Here is a 25,194-nt window from a genome sequence, read left to right as displayed (position 1 = left end):
GACTTGAACCTGCATTACCAGCTATCTAGGAGATATTATGGAATAACGAATAAACTGATTATTTGTACAGGACTCGGAATAATTCTTGGAACATAAGTTTTTTACCACCAGAGATCGATATTCGGAAGAACTGAAATGAGTTTCATTAAGAAAAACAACGGAATATATCAATCAGACCTAAAGTACGCCAAGAGGTGACTAGTCCTATGAGAAACATTGCAGATGTTGTTATCATTCACTAAGATAAGATAGTAATTAAGTCAATGTAACCAATCAGAAGTTCTGATAAATTTAAGATTATACTGTTGCTTAATAATCTGGGTATACATTAGTTACCACGTCGAATTTACCCTCCTCGGAGATCTTTCCAAGTAAATTCCGTCATATATACCAGAATTTAAGACATACAACAATATGACAATATGTTACTAAGTTTACCAAGTTTAAAATAGGCTCAAAGTTAAGATGAAATGCAGAAGTTTTGCTTACGGCACAATCTGCAATGACCATAGCAAAACCCAACATCATCTACCCAGGTCGAGCAACCAAGCACTCTAATCATCAGGAAATTAGAAAATCAAGTTAACAACTTAAATAAGACCTTTTATTTGATTAAAATCAAAATTAAGGAAAGAATGGATGAAACCGGCCTTTTGCTATCGAAAACCATCCGAATACATTAATTTATGAAAGTTACTTTTAGGACTTATATCATAAAAGGCCAAGTAAAGTTGATGACTAACATCACGGCTAATCTGAAGTTGAAATTAACAACGTTATTATCGTAGAGGCTTATACATTAAAATGTACGTGTTTTCGGCCAAAATAATATGCTACACTACCACACACTACATCGTCGAATGTTTTTCCAATATTAACCAAAGTTCATGGACTTTGACAAACTCCTCATGTACTCTTTATCCTTACTCAAGCTCAGCTCCCATAGTAAAAAAGACTAAAACATGTAGCTGTTTATTTGATTGTAGTTTAGACAACCTCTGCAAACTATGCGCAAGGTCAAGAGTGACCTAAAAGTACAAGACAAGGAACACGACAAATGACACATTATTTTTTGAACAAAGAGTAACAATATCTTACAGGAGAACCATAAGCTAGAGTTAATTTCTACAAACAACCAGTTTAGATGGTTAGTGAAGATAGACTAGTGTCCTGTCAACTTGATATGTCAAGAGTTACAATCACAACCTATCATATCTATTCAGATAATCAAAGCACCTTCTAAAGAACATCTATAAAATCAATATCATTCACGAAATAAATCAAGGGTAAGATTTAATTTTCAAGACTCATGATAAAACCTTAACCCCCCATGCATAATAATTTATAGTTTTCAAAGGATTTAGAGGAAAAGAAACAAGACCGGTCGTACCACATTTGTTAGAAATATCTAATATTCAAAAAATTCATAGAAATCATACAAATTTGTGGAAGAAATATTTCCAAAGTGCAGGGTAATTTTCACAGAAAAACTTTGCAATTACTCAAACATTCAACTAAAAGTACAACACCAAATCCAAAAAACGAAATTCAATTAAAAGTAAAACACCAAATCACCAAAACCACTGAAAATGTAAAGAGAGAGAAATAGACTTACAGATTCGTTACCAAAAATTTCTTGAACTTTTCTTTTAGCTTGCAATTCTTCCCTTGTTCTGCTAGCATCTATTTGAGCTATGCGACTTGACTCCCCATACAAAACCTCCAACGATGATACATCTTTCAATGACGACATTGGCATTTGAAACAATTGAAGCTCAAAAACAGAAATTCAAATTTCGGAAATTAGGGTTTGTTATTCAATTCCGATGAGATGAAGAAGTTGGTGAGCTGTAGAAGATATATTTGTGGGTTTTTGATTGAGGAAAAAGGGGTGCGAATTTTGGAATGATTGAATTCATTGCGAATTTGATTAGATCTGAAAATGGGGGAGGGGGCTTGGTTTTCGCTGGTACAAGGAAGGAAGGAAGATTTAGGGGTTTTGATTCCAAGTTCTACAAGTCTTGCGTATTAGTTTTAATTGAATTAGGAACAAACCCGTTGCAGAGCTAACGGGTCTCTTCTTTTTCCCTCAGTGGACCCCCCTACACAAAAGACCTCTCATCAATGCCAACGGGTCTCTTTTTTATCTTCCAATGTCGAGGAAGTGGGTCTATGTTAATACAAGAGACTTGTCATTTGTAATATGAGGTCTTTTTAATAAAAGAGACCCGTTAACTACTCTAAGGGATCTGTTTTTAGAGGTCTCTTTGGACAATTTTGTAGTAGTGTGGATTCCGAAATCGGAAAACGAATCGGAAGCTCGACAAGCGACAAGCCGACAAGCGAGCCGACCCATCGCTCGACAAGCAAGGTGTTAGGTTATGATACATATGACAATTCATAAATCATGCGGAAAAAACCATAAACCCAGGAAAACATATTATTTACACATAATCATTTAGCATAGATTAGATGCATACTCTTTGTTGCGTGCCTTCCCTAGCTGCGCCCGAACCGAACAAGAACAAGTCTTTAGGACTCCAAGTGTCGTCCCTCCGTAGATAGTCCACAGCACGTCCGGATCCGCCTTAAGATTGACCAACTAGAATCGCCCTTAAGGTACTATTATTTTCGGCACTTTATAGGCAAATGTGTGACTGAATTTTTCTCTCAAAAACTCACTTTGAATACTTTGAAACTTGTTATAAATTGTGAGCCCTAGCCTCATATTTATAGGGGTATGGAAAGGGAATCGAAATCCTATTCAGATACAAATTAATTAAACCTAGAATCCTACAAGAACTCTAATTTAATTAATTTATCAAATAGAATTAGGAATTTAATCATTAACCGAACTCTGCATGTTTTAGGAAACGTGCACGAACACAAACACTTGCACACACACGCACGGCAGCCACGATGGGCCCCCATGCGTGCGCGCGAGCAGCAGCCCACGCAGCGCCCGCGCGCGCTGCGCGCTGCGCGTGCTGTGCGCGCTGTGCGCGCTGCGTAGCCTGCTGGGCCTGGCGTGGCTGTTTGTGCGGCGCGCTTGGCTTGCTGGGCCTCGTCCGGCAGGCCTCGTCCGATGCTTATTCGTACGATGCGCTTCCGATTAAATTTTCCGATTCCGGAATTCATTTCCGATACGAACAATATTTAATATTTACGATTCCGGAATTAATTTCCGTTTCGAACAAATATTTAATATTTCCGTTTCCGGAATTATTTTCCGATTCCGGTAATATTTCCATTTCCGATAATATTTTCCGATACGTACCATGTTTCCGTTTCCGGCAACATCTACGACTTGGATAATATTTATATTTCCGATACGATCCATATTTCCGTTTCCGGCAATATCATCGTTTCCGGAGTATTCATTTCTTGCCTGTGACGATCTTAGCTCCCACTGAAACCAAGATCCGTCGGTTCCGAATATTCATAGATGGAGTATTTAATGCCATTAAATACTTGATCCGTTTACGTACTATTTGTGTGACCCTACGGGTTCAGTCAAGAGTAAGCTGTGGATTAATATCATTAATTCCACTTGAACTGAAGCGGCCTCTAGCTAGGCATTCAGCTCACTTGATCTCACTGAATTATTAACTTGTTAATTAATACTGAACCGCATTTATTAGACTTAACATAGAATGCATACTTGGACCAAGGGCATTATTTCCTTCAGTCTCCCACTTGTCCTTAGGGACAAGTGTGCATTTCCTAATTCCTTTGTCGCTCGATGCTTGCTCTTGAACATAAGGTAAGAGTTGTCATCCTTATTATGTCCAGAGGTGTTCCTCGGTTTCAGAGTTCAACTGATCAAATAAACAGATAATCATAGCCTATGATTCATCCGAGCACGGCCATGCATTTCACAGTTTCTAGCTCTCCGAGTGGCCTTGTACAACTTTTAAGCATCTCATCCCGATTTATGGGAGGACAATCCCAATCTTGCGATCTTGAGATTAGACTTCGTTTGATAGGTGATTACCTGAGCGTTGCCTTTATAGCCTCCTTTTACGGTGCGACGGTTGGTCAACGTCAAAGCAACCAGTTCTCAAACAAGTAATCTCAAATCACTCAGGTATTGAGGATTTAGTGTCTAATAATTTAATGAAATTTACTTATGACAGACTTTCATCTCTTACAGTAAAGTTTCATAGGTCTCGTCCGATACTAGTCTTCCCAAAGTAAGTATCTATGCAAATGATTATGACATTGCCATGTCCACATAGTTCAAGAAACAGAACTACTAGTCATCTTGCATTCTAATCGTCTAACGTTTTCTATGCGTCCAATTTTATAGAAAACTCCGATTAGGGACCATTTTCAACCTTTGACATTCAAGTTCACTTGATAGACATTTCTTAGTCACAGGACTGGTCCTGACAGTCTATCTTGAATATATCGTCAAATTGAAGGGACTCATCATTTAATAAACCACAAATTAAATGGAAAAATGAATTCTTTTCATTTATTGTGAATGATTAACCAATAATGTTTTACAAATATTTAAACTCTAAAACTTTAAAACATTAAACAGAGACATCAAAGCCATTCTTCAATATGCTTGATTCCCATAGCTGCAGTGTGCGAGTTGTGCTTCGCCTGCGGCAGAGGTTTAGTTAATGGATCTGATATGTTGTCATCAGTTCCAATTTTGCTTATCTCGACTTCTTTTCTTTCAACGAACTCTCGTAGAAGGTGAAATCTACGAAGTACATGCTTGACTCTCTGGTGGTGTCTAGGCTCTTTTGCCTGTGCAATAGCTCCGTTATTATCACAATACAGGGCTATTGGTCCTTTAATGGAGGGGACTACACCAAGTTCACCTATGAACTTCCTTAGCCATATAGCTTCCTTTGCTGCTTCATGTGCAGCAATGTACTCCGCTTCAGTTGTAGAATCCGCAATGGTGCTTTGCTTAGCACTTTTCCAGCTTACTGCTCCTCCGCTGAGGCAGAAGACAAACCCAGACTGTGATCTAAAATCATCTTTGTCGGTTTGGAAACTTGCGTCCGTATAGCCTTTAACAATTAATTCATCATCTCCACCATAGACCAGGAAGTCATCTTTGTGCCTTTTCAGGTACTTCAGAATATTCTTGGCAGCAGTCCAATGCGCCTCTCCTGGGTCTGACTGGTATCTGCTCGTAGCACTGAGTGCGTACGCAACATCCGGGCGTGTACATATCATAGCATACATTATTGAACCAATCAATGATGCATATGGAATCCCATTCATTCGTCTACGCTCATCAAGTGTTTTTGGGCACTGAGTCTTGCTTAGAGTCATTCCATGAGACATGGGTAGGTAGCCTCGCTTGGAGTCCGCCATCTTGAACCTATCAAGCACCTTATTGATATAAGTGCTTTGACTAAGTCCAATCATCTTTTTAGATCTATCTCTGTAAATCTTGATGCCCAATATGTACTGTGCTTCTCCTAGATCCTTCATCGAAAAACATTTCCCAAGCCAAATCTTGACAGAGTTCAACATAGGAATGTCATTTCCGATAAGCAATATGTCGTCGACATATAATACTAGGAAAGAAATTTTGCTCCCACTGACCTTCTTGTATACACAAGATTCGTCTGCGTTTTTGATGAAACCAAAGTCACTGACTGCTTCATCAAAACGTATATTCCAGCTCCTGGATGCCTGCTTTAATCCGTAGATTGACTTCTTTAGCTTGCATACCTTTTTAGCATTCTTTGGATCCTCAAAACCTTCAGGCTGTGTCATAAACACAGTTTCTGTTAAAACGCCGTTTAAGAAAGCAGTTTTGACATCCATCTGCCATATTTCGTAATCGTAATATGCAGCGATTGCTAACATTATCCGAATAGACTTTAGCATTGCAACTGGTGAAAAGGTTTCATCGTAATCCACACCGTGGACTTGCCTGTAACCTTTTGCAACCAATCTAGCTTTGAAAACTTCAAGTTTCCCATCCTTGTCCTTTTTCAGTTTGAAAACCCATTTGCTTCCAATGGCTTGGTAGCCATCTGGCAAATCGACCAAATCCCATACTTGGTTTTCAGACATGGAGTCTAATTCAGATTGCATGGCTTCTTGCCACTGCTTGGAGCTAGGGCTCGTCATAGCTTGCTTGTAAGTCGCAGGTTCATCACTTTCAAGTAATAGAACGTCATAGCTCTCGTTCGTCAAAATACCTAAGTACCTTTCCGGTTGAGATCTATATCTTTGCGATCTACACGGGGTAACATTTCTAGATTGACCATGATTCTCACCAGATTCTTCTAAAGATCTCTGAGTTTCATCCTGAATGTCATCTTGAGCATTCTCTAGAGTTTGTTGTTCGACTCGAATTTCTTCGAGGTCTACTTTTCTCCCACTTGTCATTTTGGAAATGTGATCCTTCTCCAAAAAGACACCATCTCGAGCAACAAACACTTTGTTCTCGGATGTATTGTAGAAGTAATACCCCTTTGTTTCCTTTGGATAGCCCACAAGGATACATTTGTCAGATTTTGGATGAAGTTTGTCTGAAATTAATCGTTTGACGTATACTTCACATCCCCAAATCTTAAGAAAAGACACATTTGGAGGCTTTCCAAACCATAATCCGTATGGAGTCTTTTCGACAGCTTTAGACGGAGCTCTATTTATAGTGAGTGCAGCTGTATTTAGTGCATGTCCCCAAAATTCTAATGGAAGTTCGGCCTGACCCATCATTGACATGACCATGTCTAGCAAGGTTCTGTTCCTCCGTTCTGACACACCGTTCCATTGTGGTGTTCCAGGAGGAGTCAATTCTGATAGAATTCCACATTCTTTCAGATGGTCATCAAATTCATAGCTCAGATATTCACCGCCTCTATCAGACCGCAGTGCCTTAATCTTCTTGCCTAATTGATTCTCTACTTCACTCTGAAATTCCTTGAATTTGTCAAAGGATTCAGACTTATGCTTCATTAGGTAGACATAACCATACCTACTGAAGTCATCAGTGAAAGTGATAAAGTAGCTGAAACCACCTCTAGCATTTGTACTCATTGGTCCACATACATCTGTATGGATTAAACCCAATAGTTCATTTGCTCTTTCTCCAACTTTAGAGAAAGGTTGCTTCGTCATTTTGCCAAGTAAACATGATTCGCATTTACCATAATCCTCTAAGTCAAATGGTTCTAGAATTCCTTCCCTTTGAAGTCTTTCTAAGCGTTTCAAGTTTATATGGCCTAATCGACAATGCCACAGATAGGTGAGATCTGAATCATCCTTTTTGGCCTTTTTGGTATTTATGTTATATACTTGTTTGTCGTGATCTAATAAATAAAGTCCATTGACTAATCTAGCAGATCCATAAAACATCTCTTTAAAATAAAACGAACAACTATTGTATTTTATTATAAAGGAAAATCCCTTAGCATCTAAGCAAGAAACTGAAATGATGTTTTTAGTAAGACTTGGAACATGGAAACATTCTTCCAGTTCCAAAACTAGCCCGGAGGGCAACGACAAATAGTAAGTTCCTACAGCTAATGCAGCAATCCGTGCTCCATTTCCCACTCGTAGGTCGACTTCACCCTTGCTTAACTTTCTACTTCTTCTTAGTCCCTGTGGATTGGAACATAAGTGTGAGCCACAACCTGTATCTAATACCCAAGAAGTTGAATTAGCAAGTATACAGTCTATAACGAAAATACCTGAAGATGGAACGACTGTTCCGTTCTTCTGATCTTCCTTTAGCTTCAAGCAATCTCTCTTCCAATGCCCCTTCTTCTTGCAGTAGAAGCATTCGGATTCAGAAGTGGGTTGACTGACCTTCCTCTTTACAGATTTGGCGCCAGTTTGCTTAGTTGGGCTGGCCTTGTTGCCACCTTTCTTAGCATTCCTCTTCTTTCCAGATTTCTTGAACTTGCCCCCACGCACCATAAGCACATCCTGCTTATCACTTTTGAGCGTCTTTTCAGCGGTTTCCAGCATACCGTGAAGCTCAGTGAGCGTTTTGTCCAGACTATTCATACTGTAGTTTAGTTTGAACTGATCATACCCGCTATGAAGAGAATGTAGGATGGTGTCTATAGCCATTTCCTGAGAAAATTGCTGATCCAGCCGACTCATATTCTCAATGAGTCCAATCATTTTGAGAACATGTGGACTTACGGGCTCGCCTTTCTTAAGCTTGGTCTCAAGAATTTGCCTATGAGTCTCGAATCTTTCGACTCGAGCCAGATCTTGGAACATGTTCTTCAACTCACTGATGATTGTGAAAGCATCTGAGTTGATGAACGTTTTCTGCAGATCCGCACTCATGGTGGCGAGCATTAGACATTTCACATCCTTGTTGGCATCAATCCAACAATTGAGGGCTGCCTGAGTGACCCCGTCGCCTGCAGCTTCGGGCATCGCCTCATCTAGGACATACTCCTTTTCTTCCTGCATAAGAACTATTTGCAAGTTCCTTTGCCAGTCAAGGAAGTTTTTCCCGTTCAACTTCTCCTTTTCGAGAATTGATCGAATGTTGAATGAATTGTTGTTTGCCATATTAAAAACTACAATTGAAAAGAATAAACAAATAAATAACCATTCACAGTTTCTCTTAATAAACTTAAATTCTAGCATACATGCATAATTCAATGTTTATTAAGCATTTTATTCAATTTATGTGTTCCGGCAGGTGTGAATAAAATGATTCCAAGATCCTAAAATCATTGAAGAACTAAGCACAGTTTGTCGACTTAATCCTAGAACATCTTAGGTAAGCAAAAGCCTTTTGCTAATAGTCTAGAAACTATTCTTGGTTGATAGGTACGTCTAAGAACTTATTAGGTAAACCTATCGAATTTGCCACGACATAAAAGGACTCCTTACTTATATCGTTGAGTTTCACCAAAACTAACATGTACTCACAATTATTTGTGTACCTTGCCCCTTTAGGACCAATAAGTAACACCTCGCTGAGCGAAAACTATTACTAGATTGATGTAAAGGATATCCAAGCAAGTGTATATTTTGGCATGGCACCTTTTAACTCAATTTTTAAGTTTGGAACTTAAGGCTCTTACTATGTTGGTTAGATTTTAAGTGAACTAAAATCCTTAATCATGCAACATAATCAAGCTTTTGATCTCATGCATTTTAAGACATATTTAAAACAATAAATAACTTAAAGCATGCATAAGATAAATGTGATCTAGTATGGCCCGACTTCATCTTGAAGCTTTGACTTCAAAGTCCGTCTTGAAAATCTCCGTGGGAGGCACCATTTTCTTCAAATAGGATAAGCTATAACTAATTACAACTATTTGATGGTTCGCAGACCATATTTGAATTGAAAAATAACTTTGGTACTTTAGACCAATCACATTCAAATTAATGGTACGCAGACCATATTTTCTATCCTATTTGGGCCATACTAGTCACTTCATAACCTGCAAAACAGTACATATACAATATATACCATTCACCCATTCATTATCATGAATGGCCCACATAGCTGGTTAGTAAAACACATTATGCATCACGTAAACATTTGCAGCAATTAATCAAGGGCACCAATAATCTACCAATTATTCAGTCCTTATTAATTCTAATCAAGTTGTTTTAACCTTAAGGATTTGTAGACCTAATCAAGAGTTTATGACTAAAATACACTCCCACTTAAACCAATAAATTCATATGCTTTACTAATTTTAAACATAAAAATGTATTTCTAGTCTAACCGGAAACATACAAATTTAATTAAAATTTAAAGCTCATATAAATTTATAATTGAATCCAAAAGTTTAATTTAATTTCAGTCGTGTTTAAATTAATTCATGATTTTAATTTTAGTAAAATAATTAGAATAAATAAAATTTATTATAATTACAATATTCAAAATTAAAATCCAAGAAAATAATTTAAATTATTAATTTTAAAATTAATTAAAATTACGTGAACTGAAATTTTCAAATTAAACATTCAAAACGATCTTTAATCGTAACGCAAACACCCTACGCGTTGCACGCCCATGGGCCGCACGCACACAGCCATTGCTGGCCATGTGCGCGCAGCCCATGCGCTCGTCGCATAGCTGCTGCATCCCCATCGCAAGCCTCCGCACGCATTGGTGCTCGCTGCGCGCGCCAGCGCTCATCGCACGCGAGCTATCGCTCGCAGTGCGCGCGCGACATCGCTCGCTGGGCGCGCGAGCCATCGCTCGCTGGGCACGCGACATCGCTCGCTGGGCGGGCGACATCGCTCGCTGTGCGCGCGAGCAATGCTGGCTGTGCGCGCGAGTCCTCGCTCGTTGTGCGCGCGAGCAAAGCTGGGCGCAGCGCTCGTGGCACGCGAGCTTGCGCTCGCTGCGCGCGAGGCTGCGCGCTCTTGTGCGAGGCAGCGCGCATTGTGGCGCAGCTCGCTTGCTGCCCACACGCGACTGCCTTGGCTCGCCCTTCGCCCATGCCCATTCGTCCATTGCTCGTGGCACACGACACAAGGCAGGGCTGCTGCCTTGTGCTCGTGCACTACGCCCTTGCTCATTGCATTCGTGCCGCACGGGCGACGAGCTCCCTTGCTCGTCGTCGCATGCCCGCATTATACAACACCCCTTAAGGGTAACACGAAGCGTCCATTGCTTCGTGCGTGCAAGTTATATGAACGAATCGCATAAAATTTTAAAATTTATATTTAAAATTAATGACAAATTAATAAATAATATTAATTTCATAATTTTAGGGCGAAAAATCGAAAATTTATTATCCAATTGATTTCCGATTGTTATGGATTCAAGTCTAGGTCATAAAAATTTAAAATTTATCGTAAATTTACAATTTTTATGGTGGTTTTTAATCATAGGTTTCTAATTAAATTACAATTAATTATGAAAATCAAATTAATTCTAAATTATTCTAATTTTCAACAAATTAATCATAATTACAAATTAGATTGCATAATTAACAAGACTAGGCATTCAAACTTGTTAAACATATGCAGTAGGTCAATCAAAAATTCAAGATTTATCAACAAGAATCGCAAATATTTAATTTAACATCTTAAATTTACGAAATTTTGCATTCGAAAAACTAAAACCTTCGAAAAGTCATAGTTAGGCTTCGAATTTGAGAATTCTGGGTTCGGCAGAAAAATTTTATTTTTGTCAAAATTTTAGAATGCCTTTTACATGCGAAATTGACACAAAAATCACTCAATTCGGATGAGTAACGAAGAAACTGCCGAAAAACTGCGTACGTATAATTAAATAAACGCAATTTGCAATTAATTAACAATTACGAAAATTAATCACCCCTTTTAATTCTTGCAAATTTGTAATATTTAACCATGTTCATGCAATTTAGATTATGAAAATAATAAGGGGCTCTGATACCACTGTTAGGTTATGATACATATGACAATTCATAAATCATGCGGAAAAAACCATAAACCCAGGAAAACATATTATTTACACATAATCATTTAGCATAGATTAGATGCATACTCTTTGTTGCGTGCCTTCCCTAGCTGCGCCCGAACCGAACAAGAACAAGTCTTTAGGACTCCAAGTGTCGTCCCTCCGTAGATAGTCCACAGCACGTCCGGATCCGCCTTAAGATTGACCAACTAGAATCGCCCTTAAGGTACTATTATTTTCGGCACTTTATAGGCAAATGTGTGACTGAATTTTTCTCTCAAAAACTCACTTTGAATACTTTGAAACTTGTTATAAATTGTGAGCCCTAGCCTCATATTTATAGGGGTATGGAAAGGGAATCGAAATCCTATTCAGATACAAATTAATTAAACCTAGAATCCTACAAGAACTCTAATTTAATTAATTTATCAAATAGAATTAGGAATTTAATCATTAACCGAATTCTGCATGTTTTAGGAAACGTGCACGAACACAAACACTTGCACACACACGCACGGCAGCCACGATGGGCCCCCATGCGTGCGCGCGAGCAGCAGCCCACGCAGCGCCCGCGCGCGCTGCGCGCTGCGCGCGCTGCGCGTGCTGTGCGCGCTGTGCGCGCTGCGTAGCCTGCTGGGCCTGGCGTGGCTGTTTGTGCGGCGCGCTTGGCTTGCTGGGCGATGGCCTGGCTTCGTGCTGGGCCTCGTCCGGCAGGCCTCGTCCGATGCTTATTCGTACGATGCGCTTCCGATTAAATTTTCCGATTCCGGAATTCATTTCCGATACGAACAATATTTAATATTTCCGATTCCGGAATTAATTTCCGTTTCGAACAAATATTTAATATTTCCGTTTCCGGAATTATTTTCCGATTCCGGTAATATTTCCATTTCCGATAATATTTTCCGATACGTACCATGTTTCCGTTTCCGGCAACATCTACGACTTGGATAATATTTATATTTTCGATACGATCCATATTTCCGTTTCCGGCAATATCATCGTTTCCGGAGTATTCATTTCTTGCCTGTGACGATCTTAGCTCCCACTGAAACCAAGATCCGTCGGTTCCGAATATTCATAGATGGAGTATTTAATGCCATTAAATACTTGATCCGTTTACGTACTATTTGTGTGACCCTACGGGTTCAGTCAAGAGTAAGCTGTGGATTAATATCATTAATTCCACTTGAACTGAAGCGGCCTCTAGCTAGGCATTCAGCTCACTTGATCTCACTGAATTATTAACTTGTTAATTAATACTGAACCGCATTTATTAGACTTAACATAGAATGCATACTTGGACCAAGGGCATTATTTCCTTCACAAGGAAGTAGCGCCAATGGGCCGCGTTAAGCCAGTGAGCAAGGCAGCAGCTCCATGGGCCGCGCCAAGCAAGCGAGCAAGGCAGCAGCTCCATGGGTCGCGCCAAGCCAGCGAGCAAAGCAGTGCAGGCCCGCCAAGGCAAGGCCGCAGCGCGCTAGGCCTTCGGCCAGCTGCGGCTGTGGCTGGGCCTAGGTAGGCACACGCACCAACGTGGCCCGTTGTAGCTGCGTTTGGTTGTTTCGTCTTGGGCTCCAAGAAATGTCCGATTGCTTAAATCTCAAGTAACCTTGGATTAAGTATTCATAGTCCTGCTATAATTGATTTAATTAAGAGTTTAATTAATGTTGCAATTCTAATTGAATAAGAATTTCAATCCTAGTAGGGTTTGTAATTCTTTTCCTAGTAAGACGCAAATTCCTTATTTCCTATCCTATTTATAAATATGAGGCTAGACCCTCATAATTATATATATCGGCATACATCACATTATATGCAAAAAGAACATTAGTTCCGCCTTGGCTCAATGTGAGTTTTAAAAAGATGCTAGCACGATAAAAAGAAGAAAAAAAAACCATATTTTCTTCTTTTCTACACCTTTGAACTTTGATCTTTCATTGGCCAAAATCTATGCTTTCCCTCTTGACTTCTTGAATCTTGACCCATTTCTCTCCTCCATATAACTCAAATACGGAGTACTCTTATTTAATTTCCTTTTTATTTTTCTATCCATTTCCAAAAAATAAAAGAAAATAGAAAAACCAGATTATGGTTATCATCATTGCTACTATCCGTCTTCATTTCTAAAATCTAACGGCTGTTCATCTCATGGTAACTCCTCCTCTTAAATATCCTCTTCATTTCACCACCTCTTCCGACGGCGCGTGATTTACAAACGCCAATCTGGATGGGCCAATCAGCGTCCGTTCCAGTTAACTCACCCGAGTTGACTCGCCATCCTTCCCGTTCCTTCTCCTTCACAACTCGCTTCACCTCTTCCACCCGCAAAAAAACAACCCACGCGCCGACTCACCCACCTCCCCCTCCTCCGCCACCACCACCTCTTCCTTTCGTTCAACGAAACCAGATGGTTAAACCCGAAGATGGGCCCGTTCCCTTCAACATTTTTCCTGACCCCACATCAGAAATCCCCGACGAATGCCTGGCCCACATCTTCCAGTCTCTCTCCTCCGGCGACCGCAAGCGCTGTTCCCTCGTCTGCAAGCGGTGGTTCGTCGTCGAAGGCCAAAGCCGTTGCCGCCTCTCCTTGAACGCCAACTCGGAGATCTCAGCTCACCTAACTTCCCTCTTCTCCCGATTCGACTCGGTCACCAAGCTCGCCCTCCGATGCGACCGTCGATCTGTCAGCATAAGCGACGACGCCCTCGTCCTCATTTCCCTCCGGTGCCGCAACCTCATGCGCCTCAAACTCCGGGGATGCCGCGAACTCACCGACCTAGGAATCGCCGCCTTCGCTCAGAACTGTAAGTCCCTCAAAAAACTCTCATGTGGCTCCTGCGTTTTTGGTGCCAAGGGCCTCAACGCCGTCTTTGAACACTGCATTTTGCTCGAAGAAATTTCAATTAAGCGCCTCCGTGGCATTAACAACGACGGCGATTCAGAGGCTGCAGCTGAGCCCATCGGGCCCGGGCTTGCAGCTAAGTCGTTGAAGAGTATTTGCCTGAAGGAGCTTTATAACGGGCAGTTATTCGGCCCATTGATTGTCGGGTCTAAAAATCTGAAAACTTTGAAGTTGATTCGGTGTTTGGGGGAATGGGATAGGGTTTTGGAAATGATGGCTAGTGAGAAATCGAATTCTAGTTATACTTATAATAATAGTAATGATAATAGTAATTTAAACGGATTGGTTGAGATTCATCTGGAGAGGATACAGGTTACTGATTCTGGGTTATCTGCAATTTCAAATTGTGCTACTTTGGAGATTCTGCATCTTGTTAAGACCCCTGAGTGTACTAACTTAGGGATTATTTCCATGGCGGAGCGGTGTAAATTGCTGAGGAAAGTTCACATTGATGGGTGGAGAACTAACAAGATTGGTGATGAAGGGTTGATTGCACTAGGGAAGAACTGTTCTAATTTACAGGAACTTGTATTGATTGGTGTTAATCCCACAACCTTGAGTTTAGAGGTGATTGCTTCTAACTGCCGGAGTTTAGAGAGGTTGGCGCTTTGTAGTAGTGAGACTATTGGCGATTTGGAAATGTCGTGTATTGCTTCGAAATGCACAGCTTTGAAGAAGTTCTGTATCAAGAGTTGCCCCATTTCAGATAATGGGTTGGAAGCATTGGCTTGGGGTTGCCCTAACTTGGTGAAGATTAAGGTTAAGAAGTGTAGAGATGTGACTCGAGATGTTGTTGAATGGTTGAGGGAGAAGAGGGAATCATTGATCGTTAATTTGGATGCCGATGAGATTGAGGCCGTTGATGCTAGTGCTAGTGAAGCAGGAGGAGTCCAGGGAGAAGATGGTGCAGATTTTCCGGCAGGGGAGACCGATATAACTTCTTTTCAGGCTCCTGCTAGGGGAAATGGTCGCGGCGTGTCTTTGTTCAGGAATAAGTTAAGCTTCATGTTTGGTAGGAATATAGCAGCTTGTGCTTTGAGAAGGTGGACGACTGGTAGCAGTAATACCAATGGTGGTAATCAATGAACAATTCAAGCAGCAAAGCAAATGTCAGAAAAATGAAGTGTAATTGATTTTCATTTCTATCCTTTTTTATGGTATTTATTTATTATATATGATGCATTTACCTGCTTTCTGCTTATCTATTTTTAGTTCCAGAATTTATCTGTTTTAGTTCATGAAAATGCGAGTGTGCAGAATTCAGAATTGCAACATTTGTTTAGGAAGAAGTGTTTGGATATTCACTTTAGTATTTTCAATCTGAAATGTAATATTTTGGCATGATTAGCTACAATTTTTTACTGCTAAGGTTCATTTGCCACTGTTAGCTCATGGATTTGTTCTGCTGCTTCCAACAATTGTATAATCTCAGTAGTTGCCTATGTCTAATGAGTTAAGGTTTGGTTCATTGTCATTTCGGATGGAGTAATTAATACAGTTTCTCTGTGTTGCCTAGCTAGGTAGTTTGTGTTTGTGTTTGTGTTTGTGTTTGAGACTATGTTAAGTAAAGTAAAGTCCTTGACACCCGACACGGGGGAAATGGTTTTCCCACTCCCGTGCTCTACTCACAAAGAGGAGTGTTAAAACCAATTCCCCTGACATGGGTATGGACACACGACACTTTACTATCGACCATTTAACTGTGGTAGGCAACACATGTACTGATGTTTGACATCAGTACCTAAATTTGAGTGACACTGGTTCGGGAACATTGACCATCATGCATGAACTAGTAAGTATCTTTTTAGTGCATTGTGTTCATCTTTCAGACACAGCTGATCCTCTCTTGTCCAGAATAGCTGCCCTTTTTCAGACCCTTTTGAAAGAAGTCGTGTTATCTTGACTTCTACTGTTCTACAACAGTAGTAGTTAGGTGTACGGAGTAGTAATTAACTTTCACCTGTTCTTACTTCTTACTCCCATAGTTCCATGAGGTTCTATCAGTTAATATTCAGATCTTCCATAGCACTCAACTACTGCATCTTTGTGTGCTTGTCTAGTTGTATCTTTGCACAAGGCTGTTTTTGTTTGCTTAACTTTAACGATTGCAATGGATTTTTCACAGGAAACATTGTCTCAATAATACAGTAGGGTTCTTTTCTTTACCAGGGACATTAAGTTGATATTAGTAGGGAAGTATTTGATTAACTGTTAGGAAAAGAGATGGTAGTTGACCTAACATCTAGGTTAGAAGTTAAAAACCCCCTTGTGATGTATGAACTTTGTATGTGACAATGTGAGTGTAAACTGTAAAGTGTGGTCATGAGACATCAATTGGGGTAGAAAATGACGTTCCTTTTGTTTAATGGTGGGTGCCAAAGGATAGAAAGTTGCACACAATAATGATTCATATGAGTGTTGATTGTCCCTGTCCTGTCTTGTGATATTTTATACTACAACTTGAGCTTATGATTTCATAGCTTTCATGGGAAGTGCGCCGGGGCTGCCCGACGTTGCGAAAGTATTTCGAGTTCATCAATTTCCAAAATTATATCGAATGTAGACTGTTGTCTGACTGTCTGGAGGATGGGTCTTGATCTCCTTACCAAATTGGAGGTACATTGTATTTTTGGAAGGAAAGCCACTCTCAAAGATGGGAATTTTTCGTTACTCATGGGTAAAGATGGCTATCGGCCGGCTCGACCCGGCACAAGCATGAAGTCGTGGGCCATGGGCTGGGCATGAGCCACATTTTTTTTAGAAAAAGCATGACAAAGTACGCCAAATTTAGTAAAATTTAGGCTTAGATATGACGGCCCGGCCCGTCCTGGCATGATGTATATTGTGTTTAGTGTGGGGCGGGACCGTTCTGACCACTTGACCCGACCCGACCCGACCCACAGGAATCTTTCCTCATGGATGTATAAGAATACAGTAAATGGAGCTACGGCATCTGAGATTGTTGCAGCCTGCAGGTAATCAGAATGCAGTTAATGGAGTATTTTTGAAATTCATGGCTATTCGCTAGACTGGAATCAGATTCTCAGCTCAATCAGTCTGTTGCTTGTTTGTCCGAGCATTATGGCTAGTTCACAGAGTCTTAAGTCGACTTGGTCAAGTAATGGGTGTGACCGTGAGAGTCGGTTTAGCAAGGTCTAGTGCTAGTGTGTTGTTACCAGAAAGTATGGTTCCAATTTCAGGTTGAATGATAGTGGTGGTGTGGTCCTAGGCTCCTAGCCTTCTGGGATCAGGAGAATGCAAAGACTCTCGAAGACTTGGAAGTTGGAATTGTGCATACACGGCATTTTTTTTTTTTGGCTGTTTATCTCGTGTTTTTTTCTTCTTATTCAGTTTTATTTTCTGCCTTTTTAAAAGTATTTAAACTTTGACGAGTTCAACAGTTGATTCAGCTCTGTGTTTTCAAGTTGCAATTAGTTTGACAATTCGTAAAACTATTCGCTAATGATGCGAGAAAGATTGCGATTGCTGAGTCAAAGTCTGAATTATTCCGTTGTGACGGAATACAAACAACTGATATTATGGGTGTTAAAGAAAAGTGCATTTATGTGACATGATGTGCAAGTGTAAATTGGCTGTAACTTGTAAGTGCAATTAATACTTCCTCCGTTCTTTTTATTGCACTATTTGGACTTTCTCGCTATACACGCATCATTTTTTACCATCTTTTGCGTTTTATAACGAGCAAAAGATATAATCATGTAGGATCTTATTAGATTTATGCCGATTTATAGTTTCAAAATCTTAACTTCGTATAATTTTAAAACACAATTTAAGATATTAATTAGTGTGTGGCCATTGCTACATTGAATAACTAAAGTTTTAGATTTTTCTTGAGCTCAATACTTGACCAAAATACTTGTATTCTCTAGAATGAAAAATATCCGTTAATTTCGTCAAACACAGACATGCTAAGTCATTTATCATGGCAAGTAAGTTTTCAATCATATCATCTTACAATTTGTATTATTTGTTTTCTCGTGGAACTAAGTGCGTCAAATTAACAAACAACAAATCTAATCTAATATATTATATATATAAAGGGGAGTTTTTTCAAGAGATTTTGGAGCGCCGCGTAGGATTGTACAGTCACAATGTTATTTTATTCTATATTAAATACTACGTAAAAGATAAAAACAAATGGGGATAAAATAATATGATTGAATAACTTATCACAAATATTCTCCTATTTTTTACAAACTACTTTACAAAATTTATCTAATTAAATAATAAGTTATAGGTTGACAGAACCACCACAAATATATCATTCTTATATATTATTGTATAAATAACGTTGTATGAAATTAAACCATCCACGACAAAGTCGTTCACAATCAAATCATTCTCAAATATTGTAACCCAGGACGTAGGTAGTAATTTTGGTTTACAATGCTGCAGGTGGGATTTGTTCGAGTACAAAGGTGAGTTAATGGAGGAGATGCAAACGGAGCTAGCCTATGAACGGGCCATGAGAACATATTAGTTCCCCTTGATTTGTATGCATTGTATTATTTAAGTTTTGTTGGTTGGTGTATGAATTAGTTTTCTTTCATTTGTACGCATTAAATTTTGTTGGTCGGTGTATGAATTAGTTTCCCTTGATTTGTATGCAATGAGTTAGTTTCCCTTGATTTGTATGCAATGAATTAGTTTCCTTGATTTGTATGTATTGTATTATTTAAGTTTTTGTTATGCTTGATTTCATCTTGTTTAATTAACTCACGCACATTAATTATTTATTGTGTTTCAGCGTAAAAGTCGATGGTGGAGTATTACGCATATAGGTTGCACACAAGAACAAGTGAAACACAAAATTTAATGCAAGGAGGGCGATTGATGCAACAAGTTATATTGGACTGCTACTGTTCAATTGATGACAAAAAGTTTTCTTTTATACAGCACAACGAACTACAATATAGGTGTGTAACCGAGGTTGCAAGCCTACATGTGTCCATAATATATTCACCGCAAACCCGAGATAGGTAGAATTAGAAGGACAACAGCCGGAAGGTCGCCCCAATATCATGTTGCATCAAGAATTGTAAAAAATATTTTACTTGGAAGCATTCCACTAACTTAACTATCTATGAAAGACATATCTAAATAAAGCTCAAATGTAGTTTTATAAAATATAAAACACAAGTAACGAGTAGGTAATATTGGTTAATCATATTGTTGCAGTGTTAAATACGTATATAGATTGGTCATATTCAAATATATAGGTTCAAATATTATATACTACGTATTAATTAATTAATTTTAATACATCAGAAACAGTTTGTTACGTTGTGTATTGGACTGAAGAATCAAGTCTGATTTCTTTAGATCTTAAACTTGATTAGGAGTTGGGGTAGTGATGATCTAACTATAATTAACCTCCTATTGTTAGATGTAATTTTGATTGATTTTTTTTTTTTGTCAAACCCCTTATATTTTGTCAATCTTTGATATACTTATCCTCAAATCTGAATATGATAATTACTACTACGAAGAGATAAATTTCGATAATAGTATAAAAGATACAATTATCCCCTTTTAAAAAATAAGATAGAATTATAAATAGTGAGTTTTCTCAAATGTAAAATACCATAGAGAGTGGATAGAATAGTCAAAGAAGAAAAATAGATAGAATTTGTATTCACATTAAGCTTTAAAATAAAAATCAAAATTAAACTTCTCGAAAAAGATAAATATTTAAACTGGTAGTTGTGAAATCTACCTCATTACGATAAAGATAAAAAAGATAAATATACGGTAGATGTGATTCCATTCTTTGAGATAGGCGTAGGAGGTGCAAGATGAGTATTTTGTTCTTGGGTTGAATTTGTACAAGGATGACCAGATTGGACTTTATTATGAACCAAATAGAATTTTAGATAAAAATTCTTATAGAATTTTATTCACATTAAACATTTAATATTTGAACTAATTCATATTATAATAGAATTCTACTTACATTAAACCTATATTTTTCTCTAATTATTATTACAAACCCGTGCATTTATAAAACACTTATCTGTATACAATGATATAATAAGACAAATATGTATTTTTAATTACAAACCCGTGCATCGCACGGGCTTCAATACTAGTTAGATATATATGTAGCTATGTAAGGCAATCCTATAGTTGATTCTTGTGAGACTTAATACATTATGTTTCTTCATGGTTGTCATAATGCTTTAATTTTTTTTTCTTTTCAAAATAGTCCATAAACATTAAAAAGTCACATACAAATTTATTTGTTTTAGACTTCATGTGAACATTTATTTATAAATTAATGTGAAGAGATAAACCACAATTGGTGGTTGGTTAAGATGGTAATGAGAATTATCATCCACACTTGAGGTCTGGTGTTCGAACCTAACAAAATTTTGCATGAACAAGTGTGAAACTCCAAATAATACAATTAAAAAAAAAATCAGAGGAAGCTAAGTAGTTTATAATTTGTCCGTGTGGTGTATATCATACTTCGTAATACATTACGGATTACTAGTTACTTTGCAAATCTGAATCCCATATGCGGTATGTGTTTTTGGGTGAGAATGGGCCACAATATAAATTACAAATGGGGCGGGGGAAATTCAAATCTAAAATATATTATACACAATCTCGAGTCTTAACCACTAGCCCATGATTTCATTGGTCCGTATGTGGAATGTGGTGATAGTATTCACCCACAAAATGAAGAAATATTCAATGGTTTCAGAGATAGCATTGATTAAAAGTATTGCTATTCGACGTCCTCAATCGCTAAAAACGCTCTCGTATTTATGGTGAAAGGACAATTTTACCCTTTTAAAGAAAATTACCCCTTCACCCTTCCCCTTCACATTTTTAAACTTGTTTTTAAATGGAAATTAATATATATAAACAAATACATTTTTAAACAAGAAACTCTAACAATTTTTTTTTCAATTATATTAATTATTTTAATTAAGAAATTCAGTAATTATTCAATTTTTTTGGCAACACTTTTTTAAATATCCGAAATAAAAAATGAAATAATAAACTAAATTTTTTATTATTATTACATTCGTTTTAACCTGGCGATAAAAAAAATCATTTTTTTTTCAAAACACAAGGGCCGCCCGGAATTGGCTAGGACCATAGTTGGTCCACCCGGAATTGGCGACCCGAACCATGGTTGGCCACCCGGAATTGGCGGCCTGAACCATGGCTGAGCCGCCAATTCCGGGTGAACCAACCATGATTCGGGCCGCCAATTCCGGGTGGACCAACCATGGTCCGTGCCCCCAATTCCGGGTGGACCATGAAGGAAATAATGCCCTTGGTCCAAGTATGCATTTAATGTTAAGTCTAATAAATGCGGTTCAGTATTAATTAACAAGTTAATAATTCAGTGAGATCAAGTGAGCTGAATGCCTAGCTAGAGGCCGCTTCAGTTCAAATGGAATTAATGATATTAATCCACAGCTTACTCTTCACTGAACCCGTAGGGTCACACAAATAGTACGTAAACGGATCAAGTATTTAATGGCATTAAATACTCCATCTATGGATATTCGGAATCGACGGATCTTGGTTTCAGTGGGAGCTGAGATCGTCAAAGGCAAGAAATGAATACTCCGAAAACGATGATATTGCCGGAAACGGAAATATGGATCGTATCGGAAATATAAATATTATCCAAGTCGTAGATGTTGCCGGAAATGGAAACATGGTACGTATCGGAAAATATTATCGGAAATGGAAATATTACCGGAATCGGAAATATTGCCGGAAACGGAAATATTGTCAGAATCGAAAATATTATCGGAAACGGAAAATGATTCCGAAAACGGAAATATTAAATATTTGTTCGAAACGGAAATTAATTCCGGAATCGGAAATGTTAAATATTGTTCCTATCGGAAATGAATTCCGGAATCGGGAATTTAATCGGAAGCGTATCGTACGAATTAGCATCGGACGAGGCTTGCTAGACGAAGGCCCAGCACGAAGCCAAGCCGTTGCCCAGCAAGCCACACGCATCCAACAACACGCCAAGGCCTCGACCAGGCCCAGCGCAAGGCCAGGCCCAGCCAAGGCTTGGCGCGCACGCTCAGCGATGGGCTGCGAGTAGTGGGCCTCAGCGCTGTGCGCTCAGCGTGGGCCGCGAGGCTTGCGCATGGGTGTGCGGTGCTCCGGCGCTAAGTGTGTGCGTGCTATACGAATCCTAAAGCTATCGGAATTCGTGCATTGATTAAATCTTAATCCTAAAAGATTAAATTAATTATTTAGAGTTCTAAAAGGATTCTAATTAATTAATTAGTACTCTAACAGGATTCGAAATCCTTTCCAAGGTTCTATAAATATATGCCTAGGGTCATAAATTTATACACGAGTTTTCAACAAGTAGTCATACAATAAAACAGTGATTTTTGAGCAGAAAAATCAGTCACATTCTTTCCCATAAATAGCCGAAAATTATAGTACCTTAAGGGCAATTCTAGTTGGTCAATCTTAAGGCGGATCCGGACGTGCTGTGGACTATCGACGGAGGGACGACACTTGCAGTCCTAAAGACTTGTTCTTGTTCGGTTCGGGCGCCGCTAAGGAGGGCACGCTACAAAGTGTAAATAATATGTTTCCTGGCATTAAGGTTTTTCCGCATGATTTATGTTTTGTCATATGTAACATAACCTAACAGACCAACCATGGTCCGGGTGGCCAATTCCGGGTGGACCAACCATGGTCCGGGCGGCCAATTCCGGATGGACCAACCATGGTCCGGGCGGCCAATTCCGGGCGGCCCTTGTGTTTTAAAAAAATGAATTCATTTTTTTTAATTCATTTTTTTTCCTGCTAGGTAAAAACGAATGTAATAAAAATAAAAAAATAGTTTATTATTTCGTTTTTAATTTCGAATATTTTAAAAAATGTTGCCAAAAAAAAGAATTGAATAATTACTGAATTTCATAATTAAAATAATTAATATAATTGAAATAAAATAAAATTGTTAGAAGTATTTGTTTAAAAATTGTAGTTTAAAAATTTTATTTGTATATACATTAATTCGATTCAAAAAAAAGAGTTTAATAAACGTGAAGGGGAAGGGTGAAGGGAGATGGGGGTAATTTTCTTTAAAAGGGTAAAATCGTCCTTTCACCATAAATACGCGGGCGTTTTTAGCGATTGTGAACGTCGAATAAAAACCCCCTTGATTAAATCTATTGTTATACGTTAGATTCGAAATAACTGGACCGTCGTTATGCATTCATGAACATTGGTCCATATCATTTTCTTCTTAAAGACCTAAGCTACGAGAGTGTATAGAAGATGAGTAGCTCGTAAATACAGTAATCAATTTATTCTTATTTTATCCAATTTGAATTAATGAACAGGACAATAATCTACCATTTTTGAAAAAAACAGTTTTCACGAACAATCATATATCATCTGAAGTCAACGAGTACTGCTAATGTTTACGAATTGTGGGAGTAAATAGGTCTGGAGGTCCCTAAACTTTGCCAAAAGGAGCAGTTAGGTTCCTCAAGTTTCAAAAGGAGCATTTAGGTCCCTCAAAATGGATGGAAAACGCTGCTTTTTGTTTTCCGTCACTAACGGCCGTTAAAAATCAATTAAATTAAAAAGAAACTAAATAAAAGGCACTAAACGACAAAAAAAAACAGTTACATTTACCATTTACCAATAATTAAATAAAGGAAAATCCATTTAAGTTAGCTTTTTACAAAAATATAGCCGTTGACGCTCTCAAAAAACAGAGTATTTAACATTCCATGCACAACAAAACAACAATAAAACACTTAAAAAACAAAATTCTTTCTTCTCCATCTTCTGCTCTGTGTTTTTTCTCTGTTGCTCCACCATAGCTGACTCTTCTCAACAAAAAAGTATTTTTCTCAACAATAATTAAACATATTTAGGAATAAATTATTAAAACGTAATTTATTTGCAGAATGATGAACAGGGCTATCTCTTTGTTCAACAATGGTGATAATGAACACCCTAAGAGGTGCTACTGTGGATTCACAATATCCATTCAAAAGGCATGGACAAAAGAAAATCCTGGAAGGAGGTTCATTGCTTGTCCAGATTATGATGTTGAAACAAACAGAAGGGGTTGCATCTTTTTTAGATGGATTGATGAACAAGAACCAACAACTTGGCAAACAATTGTCATACTAGGGTTAATGCAAGATAAACAACGCCTTGCTGCTGAAGTTGATAGTTTTAGGATAAAACTTAGTGAAGGTAACAATTATGCAAGGAAGAGGGAGGCAGACTATGTGATGAGCAAGATGAGAAGACCTATTAGTGTGAAATGTGAAGTGTGGGTTGTAATCCTAGTGGTTCTGTTTTTTTTTATCTGGTTTGTTTTAAGTTAAGTGGGTTAAGTGGGTAGGTAAAATGTAATGATCTGCACTAATGAAATGTAATGAAGACTTTAAATTCAATAAAATCTAACCTCATGGTCTTTTTTCTAATCTTCTAGCCATTGCAAGACCCTGCAATGCTTAGCTTGATATTGTGTGTCCTTGACTTGGTTGAGTCTGTGACAATGGGAAGTCATGTGCAGGGAAGGAGTAGATGGTTTGCTCACCCCCATGATCAGAATAGAAAGCTGCAGGAGGTCTTTGCCTCTGTGGTGTGGGGAAATATTGTGATATAGGCTGCATTAATTAAAACAAATTAGTAACAAGTTGGCTTCAGTACAGTAAAGTAACATGTAAGAAAGAATTTGAGTCTATTGAATGACTTACAGTAGCTATTCTTTGATACCCATTTGGGTAGGTATAAATACCCACACCCCTATTGTGCATTGGTATAGCTGAACTGGTTCTTGGGTGTTGTTGCTGTGGTGTGGTCTGCTCTGCAGTAGCATGATTGTTGCTGTGTTGTTGTTGCTTAGGGGCATTTTTGCAACCCTTTTTGTTGTGGC

General features: G+C 38.5%; 1 protein-coding gene across 1 annotated transcript; it reads left to right on the top strand.

The window, feature by feature from the left end:
• Nucleotides 1–13,218: 13,218 nt before the first annotated feature.
• On the top strand, nt 13,219–19,290 carry LOC110779673 (F-box protein SKIP2). Its single transcript, XM_021984157.2, has 2 exons — nt 13,219–15,395; nt 19,039–19,290. The coding sequence occupies exon 1, from the start codon at nt 13,596–13,598 to the stop codon at nt 15,354–15,356; it is 1,761 nt and encodes a 586-aa protein (XP_021839849.1). The 5' UTR covers nt 13,219–13,595; the 3' UTR covers nt 15,357–15,395; nt 19,039–19,290.
• The last annotated feature ends 5,904 nt before the right edge of the window (nt 19,291–25,194 follow it).

This window comes from Spinacia oleracea, chromosome 3 (assembly GCF_020520425.1).
Source record: "Spinacia oleracea cultivar Varoflay chromosome 3, BTI_SOV_V1, whole genome shotgun sequence".
Classification (NCBI taxonomy): domain Eukaryota; kingdom Viridiplantae; phylum Streptophyta; class Magnoliopsida; order Caryophyllales; family Amaranthaceae; genus Spinacia; species Spinacia oleracea.
The sequence above is the reverse complement of the archived record's forward strand: the minus strand, read 5'-3'. Positions and strand labels throughout refer to the sequence as shown.